At 37.3% G+C, this 20048-nt stretch overlaps 1 protein-coding gene across 3 annotated transcripts in view; it reads left to right on the forward strand.

Annotated features, from left to right (window-relative positions):
* Positions 1-20048, forward strand: part of LOC126262211 (trafficking protein particle complex subunit 8) — a 309618-nt gene that overhangs the window by 259722 nt on the left and 29848 nt on the right. For all 3 annotated transcript variants that reach the window (XM_049958637.1, XM_049958638.1, XM_049958639.1), the window contains one exon: positions 7350-7594. In XM_049958637.1, coding sequence (XP_049814594.1) covers positions 7350-7594 — 245 coding nt within the window. The remainder of the gene's footprint in view (positions 1-7349; positions 7595-20048) is intronic.

The following is a 20048-nucleotide window of genomic DNA, read 5'->3' on the forward strand; positions in this document are numbered from 1 at the left end:
TAACTATTTACTCTCAAACTAATACCAGTCTTTGCCACTGTTGTTGCATCTGCCCTACTGTTGCTGCATCTGCTCTACTGTTGTCGATACTTCATGTAACTTACGAACTTCATCATATGTGATGTGATCATGGAGCAGTGTCAATCCAGATGTCCCATTGAGCATATTTGTTTCCATAAAACAGCAAGTCATTGTTCCAATTCTTTTGTCGAAGGCCAGTATTCAACTTAATAACAGTAAAATTGCTTCACCATTACGCCTTTGTTAAATCTTGCGAGAATAACTCAAACATCATACAAGTTTTGCTTTAAATGATCATCAAGCTTACCTAGACACTAAATTCACTGATTAGCCAGAACATTAGTACCATCAACCTACTATTGACATAAACCTGTCCAGGCAATGTCAGCTGGTGAGGAACCACTGCTAGTGAGACACACGGTTGTTGCACGTAGTATCAGTGAGCGTGCTGTCCGTGTGTAGAATCGGGAAGGCATGTGATCCATCTGAGTTTGACCGAGGGCAAATTGTGATGGTATGGAGGCTCGGCACGAGCATTTCAGAAACTGCATGACTTGTCGGGTGTTAGAGGAATGCTGCAATCAGTGTCTTCAACACGTGGTGAAACCTCATCCCAACATCGTAGGGTTGGGTGGCCACCCTTCATTACAGGTTTTAGACGTCATAGGTTGGGCAGACTAGTAAAACAGGACAGGCGACGAACTGTGAAGGGACTAGCATTAGACTTTAATGCTGAGCAGAGTACTACTGTATCTGAACACACAATGTACCGAACACTCCTAATGATGGGCCTCCGCAGCCAACAACCCATGCATGTGCCAATGTTTACATCATGACATTGGCAACCATGACTGAAATGGGCATGTGACAATCGGCACTGGACTGTGGTGCAGTGGCAGTGTGTTGCATGATCTGATGAATCCAAATACCTTCTTCATCATGCTGGTGTGGGGGAGTGAATCCATCATCTTCCAGAGGGAGCAGCTCTTTGACGCCTTTACTGTGAGATGAAGACAAGCTGGTGGCAGCTGCGTTATGCTCAGGGGAACATACATTGCTTGCAGACCGTGTACGTCCCCTTCATGACGATTGTTTCCATACGGCAGCAGCATTTTTCAACAAGTTAATGGGTCACATCACAAGATGAGGAGTGTGATGGAGTGGTTTGAGGAACACAGTGACATGTTCCAATTGATGTGCTCTCCTCCCAACTTGTCAGATCTGAACCCGATCGAACACATCAGGGATATGATTAAATGAGGTGTCAGAGCTTATCACCCCCTTCCTTTACAGGAATTTGATGACATGTGTGCAGATGTGGTGCCAACTCCTTCCACCGAGCGAGGTGGCGCAGTGGTTAGACACTGGACTCGCATTCGGGAGGACGACGGTTCAATCCCGCGTCCGGCCATCCTGATTTAGGTTTTCCGTGATTTCCCTAAATCGCTCCAGGCAAATGCCGGGATGGTTCCTTTCAAAGGGCACGGCCGACTTCCTTCCCCATCCTTCCCTAATCCGATGAGACCGATGACCTCGCTGTCTGGTCTCCTTCCCCAAACCAACCAACCAACCAACCAACCAACTCCTTCCAGCAACCTACCAAGGCCTCATTGCTTCCACACCATGCTGCGTCACCACTGTTGTCTGGGCCAAAGGTGGACATACCAGCTATTAGGCAGGTGCCCATAATGTTGTGGCTGATCAGTGTATAAATAATAGAACGCAAGTTTTCTCCTCAGAGTAGCTGGCTCTGTAGTTTTCTCTGTTGCCCATGTCACACGTCAGAACTCACCATCATTGCTTGTAGCAATGTTATGATCCAACAGTGAATTCATAAAAGCCTTGCCAATTCTAAATCTTATTAACTGCAAAATTCATGCTGTAATGGACAAAATGATTTTCCTTTGCTGGATTGTGACATGCAATAAAACGTGTTTGCCTTATCACGCAACCTGAGGATACATGAAAATCAAAGTAATGGCACTCCACACACTTTACCATTGAAGAAAATATTCAGTTTAACTTCATTCTGAATAGATATACAGTCTGTGTAGGGATTCCACAACAGCCCTATTCTCCTTTTACACATTAAAGTAGAAGTACCCGTAATACACCAGACTCATTCTGAGTCATAATTCCGAACTTATAAATTTTCTCATTTTACCAAAACCTCACATGCCCTTCCTTCACCTCCTTTCCATTAATATGCTTAGTGAGATGTTTCAGCAGCAGCGTTGAAATTATATGCAGGGGAGTGAAAATCAAATCCCCATATTTAGGTTTTCCATTGTTTTTCCTAAAATATTTTATGTTAATGCTGAGATCTATCATTTGAAAAGGCCTCAGCTGATCTCGTGTCATATCCTTGCTTATATTCCATTAATAATGTTAATGACTTCATGGTCAGCAGAATGTTAAAACCTAATCTCCCTCCTTCCATTGGTCTTGGGTATTCATTACATTATCTTTATTATTGTTGTTATTATTATTATTATGCTGTGAATAGGCCACCTAAGGACCACATTCCAATTTCAATTCTTCATACTTTGTTCTTTTCTTTTCTTCTAGCATGCTTTCATCTGTTCACTGTGTTTCTTCTTTCTGTCTTCAGACCATTTTGAACTAGTCTTGTTAGCTACCCTGCCTTGGAATCCTTCCATTTTCAGTACTTTTTCCCGAAAGACTTCTCTGTTGTTCATATCTTCTGATTTTATATTGTTTCTTTCTAAATCTTATTTTACTTCATTGAAGTGGCTTGTTGGGACTTTTTACTTCACAAATATTTGAAAATCTTATTTATCTATCCACTGTCTTGCATTCAAAATAAATGTCCAAAAATTATGTTTTCTTTTTCTCGTTATTTTCTATATTTCAGTATATTTCAGCATTACTTCATAGTTTTCAACCTCCTCCTGTGTTTTGTGGTTCTACTTAATATTTTCTTTTGTGGTCCTAATATTTTCCTTATAATTCACCTTTCTAGTACTTCTAATTTATCTAAATTTTAGTTTAATGCCAGAGATTTGCCTGTATATAGGCACTCTGGCTTCACTACTGTGTTGTAATGCCTTGTTTTTGCATTTTTGGATAGACACTTTTTATTTTACAGCTCTTTGATGATACTATATGCTCTCCCAATTTTATTCTATCTTTCCTCTATGGCAGATTTTTCCAAAGCATTTTCTTGGATTATCTCCCCTAGATATTTGAATTTTTTTACCCTCTTTTTTTGGCCAGTATCTGTTTTTCAAGAGTTTTGGAGCATCTTTAATGTTTGTTACAAATTTTCTTTTTTTCTGCAGAAATTCTTAAGCCAGTTCTGCTGGGTGTTTTTTTTTTCCAAAGAGATTCATTTGTGTTATAGCAGATGCCACATTTTTTGAAAGTATAGCAAAATCATCTGAAAATGCAAGACAGTTGATTTCATTCTTTTTGCTCTCTCTTCCTAACCTTATAGGCGAGATGCTGAGTTCAATAAATTTTTCATTCCAAATTCTTATTGTTTTCTCTAATCCACTATTAAAAAAGAATTGGAGATAGGCCATCACCTTGTCATACACCTGATTTTTATTTTGAAAGGCTGTGAAATTTTTCCCATAAATTTTACTTTACGGGCTGAATCTGTAAGTGTTTCAAAGATCTGTTTTGCCAGTTTAGACTTTACACCAAATTCTCGGATTATTTTATCTATAGTTTCTCTGTCAACATAATCAAAATCCTGTGTTATTATTATTATTATTATTATTAGTAGTAGTAGTAGTAGTAGTAGTAGTAGTAGTAGTATTACTATTACTATTACTATCCTCATCTCCTACTGAACAGATTTCTGATTTGCTTGAATAACTCACAGAAACGATTGTTCATAAGCTCCAGCTTTATCCAAACATGCATAACATACTAGATATTTTGAAATCTGTACCTACTCCAGTCCTGCCTGACCTCCTTCCTTCCCATTTTGGATAATATTCAGAAATACCTCTTGTGTCCTTGTATACCGAATGCCTCAGACCTAACGTATAGGCTTTCTTTCTCAGCAGTGTATACGTGATCTTTTCCAAGTTAAATATGTCTTAAGCAAATAGTAAGGGCAATGGAATGGTGAGGCTTACATTGCATGGAAGCTGGTGGAAAAGGAGGAACTGAAATCAGCTGCAGAATATCAAATGGGAACATGAGGACAAAATTACGACCATTGTAAAAAGCTCTCACAACTGACTATTTTTGTCTAAAAAGTATTTCCGTGTTTTGCAAAGTTTTGGTGATATAATCAAAAACTCATCCTGGATAAGCATGCCCTGTCACTCAATTGAAGTGAGTAGGGACGTTGGTGCAGAATGTTGGGACAGTTCCTAGCTGTATTTGACATATGCTTGGAGAGGGATTTCATGCATTAATTCTCATGCTGTTGTGAACTGTCCAGATATTACTGGCTTACTTATCTGGAGTATTTTTCCCCTTCTGGTGTCGTCTTTCTTCTTTTTGTGGACTTTGTCTCCTGTATAATTTAGCTTGTGCTGGAAATGGAATTGAGCTTGTCTATTTCCAATAAGCTACTAACTAATAGAAGTCACTCTTTTAAGACATACATAGATTCTTTCAGCTCATACAATCCCAGAACATCCTATACAATAATTTTGTGCCTTTATTGTTTGGCAATTATATCAAGAAATACAAATTGATAGATAGTTCAATGCAAACTTTGTATCGTACTTCAGATCAGACTATCTTCTCTTTCTTTCATGATGTAGTCCATTTTCATGGTGTGTGCGATTCCAAGGAGCGCAGTATGTCTCTGAGGCAAGGGCACAGCTGCATAGAATAACTGCCGGCATCACCTCCTCTTGCAGAAATACTGTCTCCAACTGGACTCAATTACTTGCACAGATAACGCAAAATCTCCTGGCAGTATGTGTGTCGAAACTTACTAAACCAATTGATGAAAATTAACTGCATGTTTGACAATCATTATTCTTTGGTACTATAAACGCTCTGAAACACATCACTTAACTGTAGTGGTATGTTACACCTCATGGTGTAACTTGCATTTCCTCATTGCTAATGACTTTACTCATGCTTAACAACAATCATCTCACTGGTACTTTTCTGTGGTGATCATTTTTTTGTAATTCTTCAATGTTGCCTGAATTACCCACAAGAAGACTGAGTTTATGCAAACGTTTGTCAAGATTATTCACACTGGTCACAACATGTGGTTTAATGATTGGAAGCAGTAACTACACTAGTAGAGAGGTGCAACTGGCCCACAATCTACATCTATATACATATTCCACAGGTGACCATATGGTGTTTGGCTCAGGATACCTTATATCACTGCTAGACATTCTCTTTCCTGTTGCACTCAATTGGAATGAGGAAAAAATGACACTGCACAAATGTACATACAGTATTGTTACTAGAAATACTTTGGTGCCTAAGGATTAGTTTTAAATTTAGAATTTGTTCCAGACAAGATCTGTTAGGTCTAAAACCTGTTTGTTATTCACCAATTTTAGGTTCTAACTGTTCTTGGGCTCAATAAAAAAAAATGGCAGTAGAATTTTGTATGTGACCGGGAGAAGAAAGCAAGAGTCCTCAGCAATTATTAACATTGGTTTCACCCCCTTTTTTATGCAATGGATGAATTAGGCTAGTTTTCCAATCCTCACATATTTTCTCAGTTTGCCAGATATGTCCTATTAGTTGAGTGACCTTGTTTATGGTATTAGTGCCAGCTGATTTTAGTAGTTCTGCAAGTATACTGTCTTCTCCAGATGCTTTATTGTTTTTAAGTCTCTTAATTTCTTTAGTTGTTTCTATTTTGTGCAGTTCTTTAGAGTTAGGGTTGGTGTTAGTAGTTTGCTGTGGTTGGAGGTTATTTGCTGATTACAATTTAATAGTTTTTCTAAATAATTAGTAAGTACCTTACAATTTTCCTGGTTGCTAAGAGCCAGACTGACATTCTCATCTTTGAAGCAAAGACTTTGAGGTTGGTAATCGGTTAGTTTTGCTTTGAATGTTTTATAAAAGTTTCTTGTATTGTTTGTTTAGAAGTCTTTTTCAGTTTCAAAAAGTTTGGCATTTTTGTAGTTCCTTTTAGTCTGTTAGATTAATTTAGATATTTCTTTACTTACTATTTGAAAGGTGTTGTGCGTATTTTCAGCTTTGTTACTATTCCAATTTTTGAATGCCTCATGCGTAGACTTAACTGCTGTTTCACAATCTGCATTCCACCAAGGGTGTTTTGTTTCTTTCAAAGTGGAATTAAATTTTGTGCTGTTTTGATGAACTTTTCTTTTAGCTTTTGCTAATTATTGGACTGTTTTTTGTCAAGTTCGCTTGTTAGAGTTCAGGTTTTTTTAGCAGTATCAAATTTTGGGATAACATTCAGATTGATATATTATTTGAATTCTGGATTTGCAAATCTTGTAGCACTATAAAGAAGTATTATTTATTACACATAAAATTTTATGTATATAATTAATAATTTTTATCTTTCAATAGCAATCAATATAACATAATTTTCAACATTGCTGTAGATAAAAATCAACTGAACAGTAACTGCTTTTCTGTTAATTATAGATTACACTAATGTGAGCCCATTTTGTGTGTGTGTGTGTGTGTGTGTGTGTGTGTGTGTGTGTGTGTGTGTGTGTGTGTGTGTGTGGGTGGGTGGGTGGGTGGAATAAAGCAAATATTGTTTACAAATAATACACTAATGACACTCATTAGTGTAGTTTAGACACTGTATTTTGAGACGTTACACATCTGTAGCGCCTCTTCTTGTGATGAGATCTGCAGAACATGCATAGATGAAGTCGCCCAACACTACAGCAACACTGGGCCGTTACCATGGTAACGTAAGCAAAAGCTCACGATCTGATTGGGCATCATGGATGCGTTAAGCATGCATGCCAAGGCCGCATCAACTGTCAGAGCTCTTCTCTCACCATATGGAGTACACATTTCTTACTCGAAAGACTGGATACAACCATCGTGTACTGAATCTACTTCTCTCTCTCTCTCTCTCTCTCTCTCTGATTTCTTTCTCGAGGGTATAAATATAAAATAATTTATGCAAATAGCTCTTCAAAATGTTCCCCATGCTGTGCATTGAGAAATTTATTTCAGACATACCATTCATCATTGAATTGTTTGAATCTATTGGCAGTCAGCATAACACAAGTCCAACCTTGTCTTTGTGTCATATTTACTCCTGGTGGTACACAGTGATGTACTTACAATGCCGTGCTATATCATACCTAACTACTTTTGACTACATTTCATAAAAAATTTAAGTATAAGAAAAATCAACAATAATTCTGTTTCAGAGGAAAGAGCTGATCCATTTTCTGATCTTCCCATTGAAGACCATGTAGAGAATGTAACGTCTGCTAGGGAGAGCCCGTATGTGGACTTCTATAACAGACACAGGGCAAGAGTCATCTCCAGTTCAGGGGCAGATGAAACTGCAGAAGTCTCAAGGAATTCTGTTGCTAGTCAACTAGAGAATGATGATACTACCAGCATGGAGGAGGCTCTCAATATTAATGCAACCTTAATTCTCAGGTGGCAGGTAAATAGTTTTGTGTATATTTGGTTCATGAGATTGTCTGTGAAGTATATTCTGAGATGTCTAGCAGGTTTGCCTGGTTGAAGAGCTCATTTTTATGCACAGCATTTCAGTGACCATATTACTCATTGAAACTGTGTATGTTAAAATGGAGTTTCCATCACAGCAGTGCACAAAAAATACCTGAAGTACAAAGACAATATTTATTGTTGACATGTGAACTACTTGTAATTTACAATGCAGCTATCTGTCATTGTCCCCACTCCTCTGCCTTTCATCCATGGAAATGGAGGAAACTGTTGGAATAAGAGTAAAAGATTTTAAAGCACTGAGTTTTTTGAGACAGTTTTGAATCAGGGAAACTTCAGAAAATCACTTTCTGGGAGAGAGAGGAAAAATTAAAACAGTAGCTGTGGGAGAAATGCGACATGAGAGTTAATATAGAATTTTGCATACAGTATCTAATAAGTGCTGCTGTGTTTGCTTTGTAGAAAATTCTGTTGTATTGAAATGTTATGATTTCCATCACCTCAAATTTCCTTTGTCTACTTCATCCCACTCTGCATAGCATGTTAATGGAAGGAAATGAACAATAATTTACCGTGGGATAAATAAGTGAAAATCGTTGTGCACTCTCAGTGTACAGTAATTTGTGTGAACTGTGATTGATTTATTCATATCATGACATACATTTGCAATCCATTTGGTTTGCGCACAGGAGAAATATCAGAAATTTGCATTATAGTAAAGCAATTTTGATGCCACTAAACAACAACATAACTGTAAAATGATATTTTTATAAGATTAGATTAGATTTACTTTCATTCCAATTGATCCGTAGTGAACATAATGTAACTGGATAGATATTGTGTCTATTCACCAAGCAGCAGCAGGAGAGAATGCTTATAAAGGTATTGAAATATGCAAGCTGTATACGTATTTTCTCCTACTGGCACATGTTGAGTAGATTTTTCTATCTATCCAGTTAAATTAGATTATCAAAAATTATTTTCATTCATATATTTTTATAAATGATTATGTTTACTTAACTGGATATGTGACAAGTTGTGTGCAACTCAGATTAATAATTCATCCTCTGAATAATAACATTTCAGTAGCAGTGCCTTATATAGCTTTCTTTTCAGTGGACCTAATTGTTCTCTTTCAATTTATTACAAATTTTTGTTTCCTTTACTGCAAAGCTAGGTATACGGTTTTACCCAGTGTGAAGCATCAAGTTTTTTTGTTTCTTGTGTTTGTGTATGAACAAAAGACTTCTCTCGAATATGGAACCTTGTGCAAAATCGAGAGACATTATTTCTCAATTGGAATTATAATTTACCCCACTCTGTGTTTTCTGTTACAGAAATTGGATATAAGTCATTGTAGGTCACTGCTCCTAATGCAACATTTGATGATTTTGTAAATAAGCAAGGCTTGGTTTACAGAATCAAAAGTCTTGATGAGATCAAAGAAGTTTCCTGTGATCTTATTGTCCTTTTTAATTATGTGCTTATTTCACCAACAAAACTGTTTACTGCATCTATAGTGTTTTTCGCTTGTTGTTAACCAAACTGACTGTTTTGGATAATGGAATGTATGCAATAAAGTTTTGGGTTTGATAACTGCAGCTACTTCAAATATTTTAGATGTGACTGAAATAACTGAGATAGGACAATAAAGTCCCACAATATCTCTTGATCTCTTTATGAAAACTCGTTTAACTTTGGCATTCTTCAGTGCCTGTGGGAAGCAACCAGTTTCAAAACATTAATTACTTTAACTGGTGGGTGTGAAATTATGGTGTATGCTGTTTTAATAACTTTGGTGTGTATTCCATTCCAACCCAGAGAATTTTTGCTTTTTAATGCTAAATATTAATTTTCTATGTCCTTTATGGAAACACTTTGAAATTTTGTAAGATGTTGAGAATTTTCATCAAGACCAAAATTTACTCACTTTGTTATGGTAATCTGTTCCATTGACAACAGATTTTGCTACATTCATAAATAATTCATTGAAGCACTCTGTCATTTGAATTGGATGGACTTCTGTTTCTTCGAGGTAATTTTTGAAATTTCTTCATTACAGGCATCAACACTTATCCAGATTTAATGATTGACCTCAAAGCCATAGTTTTATATTCTGGGTTTAAAATTATCCAGATATTTGCCAACTGTTTTTCTGCTTTGGCCACTCTTTATATAGTCTCACATAGTCAATGAAATCAGTATGTCTGTTATATTTTAGTTGTTTGTGCATCTGCCTTTTCCTTGCGCTAGAAATTTTCATGCCCTGTGTGATCCATTTTAATTTATTTGTCACTTTATTTCCTTGGCATGAAACTGTTTTATTGAAAACATTTAAGAGCCTTTTTGGCTCTTTTATCTTATTTCAAAACATTAACAATTATTCTGTGCCAGAGTTCCTTTTCAAGTTAGTTTTCATACCTTAAATGTTCCTGCCTAATCTTTATAGACATGATTAGTGAAAACAGTATCGATACAGTTTACTGTGTGAGAATGTTCTCTTCTTTTTTCTGCCCCACTAAATCAGTGCATCTTAAAGCATACATCCTTTCACCTGTGACATGGGGATGGAATGAAAGGAGCTCTTTAATCAGGTGCATGCAACTGTGCAGAAGTTTACACACACTCTCTCAGCCAAAATCTTGAATACTTTACACAACGCAAGGGTAAAAGCAAGATGGGCAGTGAGTGAGTGAGTGAGAGAGAGAGAGAGAGAGAGAGAGAGAGAGAGAGAGAGAGAGAGAGAGAGAGAGAGAATCTTAAACAAGTATCCTGAATTTTAGTAACTGATTCAACACTTCTACTAAAATGATAATGAAACCAGTAGATATCCAGAAAAGGGAGTAAATTATTGGCCCCTGTTCTATAAAAAGATGGTATGTGTGAAACAGCACCAGAAGACATAACTTGTAGGCGAACTTAACAATGCTAAACACTTCTTATTGAGAAATTCACCGGTAATGTCAAATGATATGAAGAACAAATTGGACAGAGAACAATCAATACTTTCACAGAACATGTATGAAACTTGATTGATCAATTGTTTATTGCCACACAGCCCACTCCATAAAGTGCGGAGCACTTGGGTTGTGGAGATACTTGAACCCCACCTGTCATCAAGCGTGAGAGTACAGAATTTTGCATAGTTAGATTTGGGATCTTTCCCTATCGAACATCAGAAGTGTGAAGTTTTCTGTGCTGTTGTTGTGTTATATAAATGAGTAATCACACAGTTTATTAATAGTATTGTGACACATAAGTCTATATTTTGCCCTTAGTGTTATGTGTTAGTACATATAGTTTGTTTGTATTGTAATATTATTGTAACAGAGGTTCTCCTTGGAAAGCACGGTGCATTTGAAGTTAATCAGCGGACATCCTTTATATCTCAGCAAATGTGGTTCAGAGCTTCCTACTCAACAAGAATAAGAGGTTGAAGACCATCAAGGAAGTATATTCACAAGAATGTGTATGTTATAACTTATACAACAAAGCTTAGAATATGTTTAAGTATTGAAAATGATGTTAAACTATTCACATACACAGTATGTTGCACAAGTTCAGCTGATAAGTGCACATGGTTATTTAATACTGTGGATAATCATTTCATATATATTGAAAAGAACAATAACAATGATGATGATGGTAACAACAACAGCAGCAGCAAATATACTTAAATCAAGATACTGCAGTTTTTACTATGATTTCACCACCAGTTATCCCTCTCACATGGCAATCCTGTAGTGTAACATGAATCTGGAACAGTAATAGTTTTATTTGACAGTTAAAATAGAAGACGAAAATAATTATAAAGAATTTGCAGGAGAATTGATGGATCAAGAATTAATTACATTTTTGCTGTCACATAAACTGTCACATTATGGCCCTGAAGTGTAGTATGAACCTGAAATGAAAGAAGATCAAACTGGGTGCTACAATTTAAGATGAAAATAACAAAGAAGAATTTGACTCTGAGAAGTTATGACACTTTCACAATGGGCCGGAAACCCTGTTAAAAGTTTATCAAAACAGAAGATTATATCATTACATGTGTAAAACAATTAATAAATACAAATAATGTCATTATGTGTGTGAGTGTCTTAGCACATTGACCGAGGATGGAAACTATACAATAGAAGAAACCAAAGACTTTGCAACATCTGAAGTGGAAAATACAACCAGATTGTGGGCTTCCTCTTCCATGCAATGATTCCAGATTTAAATTGACATTAATATTGGAAAAATAAGCAAGAAAAAGATTATGCAGTTAGACACTGTCAAATGACATCCAATAGTATTCAACAGTTATAAAGAAATTATAAGTAACATAATTATACATTGTTATTTATAAGATTTTACGAATACATTGGATGTAAAAAACAATAAAGATGATTTGCAAGCCGGCCGCGGTGGTCTCGCGGTTCTAGGCGCGCAGTCCGGAACCGTGTGACTGCTACGGTCGCAGGTTCGAATCCTGCCTCGGGCATGGATGTGTGTGATGTCCTTAGGTTAGTTAGGTTTAAGTAGTTCTAAGTTCTAGGGGACTGATAACCACAGCAGTTGAGTCCCATAGTGCTCAGAACCATTTTGATGATTTGCAGGCATTTCATGTTCTTCTAACTTAAGTTGAATCAGTGAAATTTTTTTTTTGAAGAATCACTAGAAGAGTATGCAGTAGCTGCACCCTATCAAGTTTAACCATTATTGCCAATCTGTTGTCCATAACAAATTATTTGAACGAAACACAATCAGCCAGTACTGTTGGCAGTCAACAAAGCATCTACGCGACTAGCAGTCAACAACCAACATTGGTATCCAGCGGCAGTCTGACAGGGCAGACGGCGTGCAGAGACATGAGCAATATATGCAGTTGGTGCTCCAAGCAGAGGAGATTTGACAACACGTAAAGATGGCAGGGGCTGGCATCAGATGCAATTGGCACTTCCCAGTGGGGTCCACTAATTAAAATCTGGTGGGGTCTGTATTTAATGGATTAAATGTTGTAAAGTGGGTACTCAGGTACAGTGATTGTCAGGTCATCAACTGAAATGTTTAGAGGACTATTCAATTGTGAAGTCAGTTTATCAAACCCATTTCAGTGTAAAAATAAAACTAGTTGAGGGAATGTAATTTTTTGCCAAAAGTTAAAAAAAAGAGAGAACTAAATATTTTCTATTAATTACTTTACATTAACTTTTTTTTATTTTTACTTACTAGTTCTTAGAAAATTGACAGTGGCTCTCATAAAGAAAAATATTAATTTAGAAATAAAAATGCAAGTGACTGCACAGCAATCAACAGATTTAATTCAGGTACTTTCACAGCTTTCAACAGATTTAACACTGTTACTTTCTCAGAAGTCAACAGACATGAATGAGAGAATATTATTAAATAGATAACAAATTTACTCAAATAGATAACAGATTTTGAAAAGTGGATACAACTCTCGTCACCTGCCATGATAGCCATACATGTTAGTGCTGCTTGTGGGATGGGGAGATGTGCTACTTCTGGATTGAATCCTCCTAGTACATTAATGACTAGTCAGTGTACCAGCAAACCTGGGTATGATTTGTAGGCAATGTTCCACATTCCACTAGATGAATACTGAGCTGATACCCAAGTCCTGCCTCAGTTATGTGATTTGCAAACATTTAAGAAACTTTCACTCACTTTTACATGGATAACACTATACCCAGGTGTTTGGGGTACACACATTCTGTCCTGGGGGGTAACGAGGTGGTGACGGGAAGGGCATCCGCCACCTTGTAAATTAACCATGCTAAATCTTTTAAAAACTTTGCCACTCTTGCACTGATACGGGCAAAGACACAAGAAAATGATGATGATAAACCACTAGTCTAGATAAGTTCTCTGTTAAATGAAAGGATGATCAGATTAGGGAATACAATATATATATGGGCAAAAATGAGGTACAAAATTTTGATAATTATTTAGATTTAGTGGAAGAAAAGTCTGATAACAGTGTGGAGCATTCTGTTACTATTGGTTTAATAGAGAACATTCTAGCAATTGAAGAACAAACATTACAAACAGAAAGTGCTTTTGTGTATAATACAGTTAAGAAAGTAAAAACTGTTACAGTAATTACAGATGAAAGACAACTGTAGTTGGAGGAACTGCAGGCTATTGTAGAGTCCTCTAATAGTGATGAAACTGATTATATCTAATAGTGACGAAACTGATTATAACAGTCTGATAGATTATAATCTAATTTCATTTATTAATTTTAAAAAATTAGAATTATCAGTTACTACTGACAGTTTAATGTTGTCTATTACTATGGAAAATGGTTACAACATACTTCTTCAGAGAATTTACTGTTATTGATTACTGCTTAGGACTTATTGTACTCTAATTAAAATTGTAATTGACATTTCAGCTAGTTGAGTAGTAGGGGCCAGCTGCCAGCAGCCAATCGTAGTTCTTTCTCGAGTGCCATGTGCTCACTGTGTTGCCTGTTTCTAGTCATTTACACCCCCCTCCCCCCTCCTCCCCCAAACCACGTACAAAACCACTGTAATCTGTCAATCACAAAGTAATTTTAAAGAGAGTATATCTTCTGTTATTACTGAGGATGTAGGAGCTGTGCTCCCCATTGAGAAATTGCTAGCTACTGCCGCTGCTGTGACTTCCACCAGCTCACTGTAGTACAAATATTATACCAACATTAGCTTCTACTAACAATTTTTCATGGTTTGTGGTTACTGAAAATTTAATGTATACAGTTACAAATGAGAAATAGGTATGCTCTGTTTTTACAGAGAGACTCCTAATGAAAATTTATTACCTGCTGCTATTACTTGTATCTTAAGTTAGTGATTCTGTTGCATTAGTTGAGGTTGGTGCCTCATTTATTTATAATAGAAATAAGTGAGTTACTGCACATTATGGAGATATTAATACTTATTTCACCTTAGATTAAGTTATGTGGAAGTAAGTAAATAGTTAAATAAATTATATGTTCGACACAAGAAGTGAGTTGTCAAAATCAGAAAACATTATTACCTAAAGCTAATGTTTAATATAGTAAAGAAAGCAGTGAGAACATTTAGTATATATGACAGAAAGTGAAAGTATTTATTACAGGCACACACAATATTTTACGTTTATTAATACCAGAGGTATGTAGCAATTTTGTGGCAGCGAACCTTGCTGGTCCACTGTCTCATGGTGGGGGAGAGCGGCAGGCACTCCTACTGGCATGTATTTGTGTTGTATACACACATTTAGTGACAAACATTATTACAGGTTATGATGACAATCAGTATTACTGATTTTAAAGTAGACTTAATGACAATATAGATAGAATGTGATAATTATTATGGAAACCCGTACCAAGTGACCAATGTGCCAAATTTCAAAATTTAGGTTATTGAAGTATCTATGGGTGGGCACTTGAGATAAAACATTTGGTGTTGCAATGAATTAAGATTATATTTCATTTGGAAATGTCATAAATAAGTGTATTTCAAACTATGGAACTTCACATTCGGAATGTCAACCATGTAGGAAAAGTTAGATTGCTACTTACCATATTGAAGACACTTTAAATTGCAGACAGGCTAAATTAAAAGTCACTTACACAAAGCTTTTGGCCACGGCCATCATCAGCAAAAGAGAAACAGAGAAACACACACCATTCATACACACATGGTGTGTGTTTCTCCGTTTCTTTTTTTTTTTTTTTTTTTTTTTTTTTTTTTTTTTTTTTTTTTTTTTTTCCCCCTTCTGATGAAGGCTGGGCTGAAAGCTTTGTGGAAGAGTCTTTTTATTGTGCTGTCTGCAACTTAACGTGTGTTTTTTTATAGTAAATAGCAATCTGTTTTTTCATAGATTATGACAACAGTGTATTTGTCTTGATAACTGTATGGGATTGCTAGATGATGGCCAGTGGTTAGATCATCAAAGTGGGAAGCATATGAGTAACTAGTAGTAAGGGAAGTGGAAGTATTTTCATGTACAAGGGGTGGCCAGAATTGTGGGAACACAAAAAACATAACACATTATCATGCCTAATATGATGTAGGAAAACTATTGACATTCAGAAGCACTTCCATTCATCTTGGAATGGATAAATACATGTCCTGTTTGATTTTCAGTGGAATCTTATACCATTCTTCATGCAAAATAGTGTCAAGTTTCAGTAACAGTAATAGAGGAGGATAGTGATATGGTAACTGGCCAGGGGAAATGAGACACTTCATCCTCATGCCCACAAAACCAGTCTTGGATGACGTGAGCTGTGTGGATAGGGGCTCTGTCATCTTCAGACACATCATCACCACTGGGGGGACAAACATCATACTATAGCATGGACCTGATCAGCAAAATGATCACACCCTCTCCCTTAAAACCCACATCCTTTCGTCTTTCCCTCTCCTTCCCTCTTTCTTGATGAAGCAACCGTTGGTTGCGAAAGCTTGAATTTTGTGTGTATGTTTGTGTGTGTTTGTGTGTCTAACAACCTGCCAGCGCTTTCGTTTGGTAAGTCACATCATCTTATGTGGAGGGAGGCATTCCACGTGGGAAGAATATATCTGGGAACAAGGTTTCTGTAACTTGTCAGACGAGAGTATTGGTACGTTGATGGAAACAATAACACACACAAATTTCGAGCTTTCGCGGCCCATGGTTGCTTCTTCGGGGGGGGGGGGGGGGGGGGGAGGGGATGTGGGTTTTGGGGGAGAGGATGGGGAGTCGTTCCAATCCTGGGAGTGGAAAGTCTGCTTGTGTCTGTTATGTGCAGATGGGTGTGTGTGTGGGGGGGAGGGGGGGGGGGGCGTGCGAGTGTATACCTTTCCCTTTCCCTTTTCCCCCCAAGGTAAGTAACTTAGCTTAGATTGACTAGTTAAATTAATTAGTTACCCAACTCAACTAAAAAGGACTTAATTTTAAGTCAAAAGTGCTAACATCCAATCAGACCTTATCATATTTTATTTAACAAGTAGGATTGAAGGAACACTCAAGTAACTTCCCACATAGAAATGTGACAAGGGACTCAAAGGAAGACCTTGTTACAATAATATTCTTTAAGATCGGTCCGCGCATTACAATACACAGAACCAATATGTTTCGAAAAGCTAAGTGCAAAAAAGTACCCACAATTGGTACTTTTGGTACCCAAAAATCGTGGTTTTTCAGGGTTTTCTGAGAACCACCCATGAAGAAATGGTGCTTTTATAAGTCACCTAAGGCCCACCCTAGTACATACCTAATGCAAAAGATTTGTTCAAGTTGCCTGGGCTGGAGGAAATGTGCTATGTTTCAATTTTCATCCTGTACTGCAGCATAGCTACTGTATGCCCATTCTTCTGATAGATATACAAATTTTCATTGGGCGGAGGGCTGTACGAAACAGTTGACATCCCTTATCTGTGTGATCAGTTGACCACCTCAGCCTAATGACTATTTGTACATCTATCGGAAAAGCAGGCATACAGTAGCTGTACTTCAGTACAGAATGAAAATTTAAACATGGCACATTTCCTCCAGCACAGGCAAACAGAGCAAATCCTTTGCATTATGTGCGTACTAGGGTGGACCGTAAGTGGCTTATAAATAATAAGGTTCTTTATTATGCATGATAATATACAATAACATCTCCTTGTACATCAATTACACCTTCCAAAACACCACTAACTTTACACCATACATTTAATCTCTCATTTGCGTTAATCTTCCTTCTGTTCTTCGTATACAAAGAGAATGGTTTGTCTGTGGTAACGACACAAGTATCATAACTCTTGTTTGGAATAACACCAGTAGAGAAAGTACGGAAGCTAATAATATCTCTCTCATTATAGCTCTCAAGTCCTCCAAGTGGTGAATCACCTCCTTGTAGAACAGCAATTGTAAGCCAAGAATTACCACTCACAACCTCTGTAGTAGTACAAGAAAAATTAATCTTGCATCCAACAAAAGTAATAGGTCCTCCGAGTAGTTGCTGCTGTTCTACTTGTTTAGGCTTCATATCAAAAGTATCTACATTCTTGTAGACAGGTAGTCTCGTTCTTCTTCTGTATCTTCTCACTCGTGGCATGGCTGTCTGAACTGTGCGGCTGCCTAGAGTCGAATGAGCATGCTGTTGCCTCACGAGCGAGACTGGGCCCCCTGCGGATGTGGCTGCTGCTAAGAGCCCTGACGGCTGGGCGTTGCCTGGAAGTACACGTCCTGTTTCGAGTAATGGCGTCACCGGAAGTAGTCTTTTGCAGTGGATCTACTTGTTTAGGCTTCATATCAAAAGTATCTACATTCTTGTAGACAGGTAGTCTCGTTCTTCTTCTGTATCTTCTCACTCAGCGACTGTTCTAAGAAAACCCTGAAAAACCATGATTTTTGGGTACCAAAAGTACCAATTGTGGGGATGGCCACTTCTATATCATCCATTCATGACAAGTTGTCAAATTTGTTACCGTATGTTCTTTAGATGATGATCCCGGGAAGCCATGAAATTTTTTTGATATAATTATCCATTAAAAGAGTCACAGTTTTGAAGTTACTGTACTTATATTTGTAAAATTAGCATGTAATATATGGTCTGGGGTGAAAATGGAGTTTTAACCAACATGTTTAACACATGGCCAGAGTTCTGGGGTCATCAAAAGGGTTCTGAGGTCACCAAACAATGTTTTTAGTTGCAGTTTTTTCAGCAATAGAATTTTGTGAAGCCCTGTCCCTGTATAATAGGCGCTTACACCTATACACGCTTTCATGACCTGGAAATTATTCGATGTTGCCACCTGGCAGCGTAAGCACCTTACAAAAAATAATTTTTGTCTTATGAATTTGTACTTGCAAATCCAACTCTGCATTTTTTGGTATACTATAGCCATAGCCTAAAAATGTTGTGCATTTTAATGTAGTGTTAAGTTAACTTGGGTTGGATGAGAGTCGATTTTGTGTTAGCTTTATATTGTGGATACTTATTTGTTGTTTATATGTGTCAAAGTATTTAAATGCAACAATGAAAACAATCAATTATTGATAAAATTATTTAATTGTATAGAAGATAAAAAATCTACTTATGAAGCGGCAGCAGAACACAAAAGACTGTTGTGATTGGCAAGCTTTTGGAGCCAGTGGCTCCTTATTCCGGCAGAAGGGTTGAAGGGGAAGGATGAAATGTGAAAGAAAAGGATGGCAGAGGTCTAGGAAAAGGGGTAGATTTCAGGAAAGTCATCCAGAACCACAGGGCAGGGGAGACTTACCATAAGGGATGACTTGCAGTTCTGGGTGGCTTTCCCAAAATCTACCCCTTTTCCTAGACCTCACCAGTCCTTTTCCTTCACCCTTCTTCCTTCCCCCTCAACCCTTGTGCCTGAAGGAGGAGCGACTGGCTCTGAAAGCTTGCCAATCACAACAGTCTTTTGTGTGTGTGTGTGTGTGTGTGTGTGTGTGTGTGTGTGTGTGTGTGTGTTCTGCCGCCACTCGGTGAGTAAATTTTTTATCTATCCAATTAAAGTTTTTAAATGTTGAAATATAGAAATAAACTGTCAAAACTGTGCTGACCTACAGAATTCGTTTTATATAAGCAGCACACCCTGGTGTACAGGGAAAAGGAGGAAACCAGCTGAACAATGCTCCTTTCAGAGTAGAAAAAAGGGAATATGCTCCTCTTTAAAAGATTCTGACAGAAAAGTGAGGAACCAGCTGCCTCACTCCTCATTCCACCTTCCTCAACAAAAATTTTGCCATGCAAACATATTCACACATTTTTTACCGAAAAAGAGTGGTAGAAAGACAATGATGGTGGAAGAGAGAGGAGACAATGCCAGTTTGTTTGTTTGTGTGTGTGTGTGTGTGTGTGTTGTGTGTGTGTGTGTGTGTGTGTGTGTGTGTGTGAGAGAGAGAGAGAGAGAGAGGGGGGGGGGAGGGGGGGGAGGGGGGGGGGAGAGTGTCAACAGGAGAAAAAGTACACAGTGGGAGGGAGACACATACAGTCAGTGACAGTGATAGGGAGATGCTGAGCATGAAGGCTTCACTACAAGGAGAGAGCTGGTGAAAAGATTTAGAACATTCTTGTGTTAAAAGAAGAAAAGTACGTCCGCACACCAAAATTTTTGATGATGAAGGCAGAATGAAGATTGATTCAGGTGGTTTCCCAATTTTCTGTCAGAATCTTTTAAAGAGGAACAGATTTGCATTTATTGTACTCTGACACGAGCATTTTTCAGCTGCGTTAATGATGAAACTTCAGGAGTACTAAACGGATGAATATGTACATACATGTTTTATTACAGCAGTTTCAATGTTTAGAAATTATTATTCAGTTAACAGAACTGTTTTGTTGAAACTTATATGGTTATGATTTTTTTTTTAATATAGAAAAAAATGGGAATGAAGAAGATGAAACAATGATACAAAAAGGAAATATGTATACTTTACTTATGTAGTCAAAATGTGTA

This window comes from Schistocerca nitens, chromosome 6 (genome assembly GCF_023898315.1).
Source record: "Schistocerca nitens isolate TAMUIC-IGC-003100 chromosome 6, iqSchNite1.1, whole genome shotgun sequence".
In the NCBI taxonomy this organism is placed as follows: Eukaryota; Metazoa; Arthropoda; class Insecta; order Orthoptera; family Acrididae; genus Schistocerca; species Schistocerca nitens.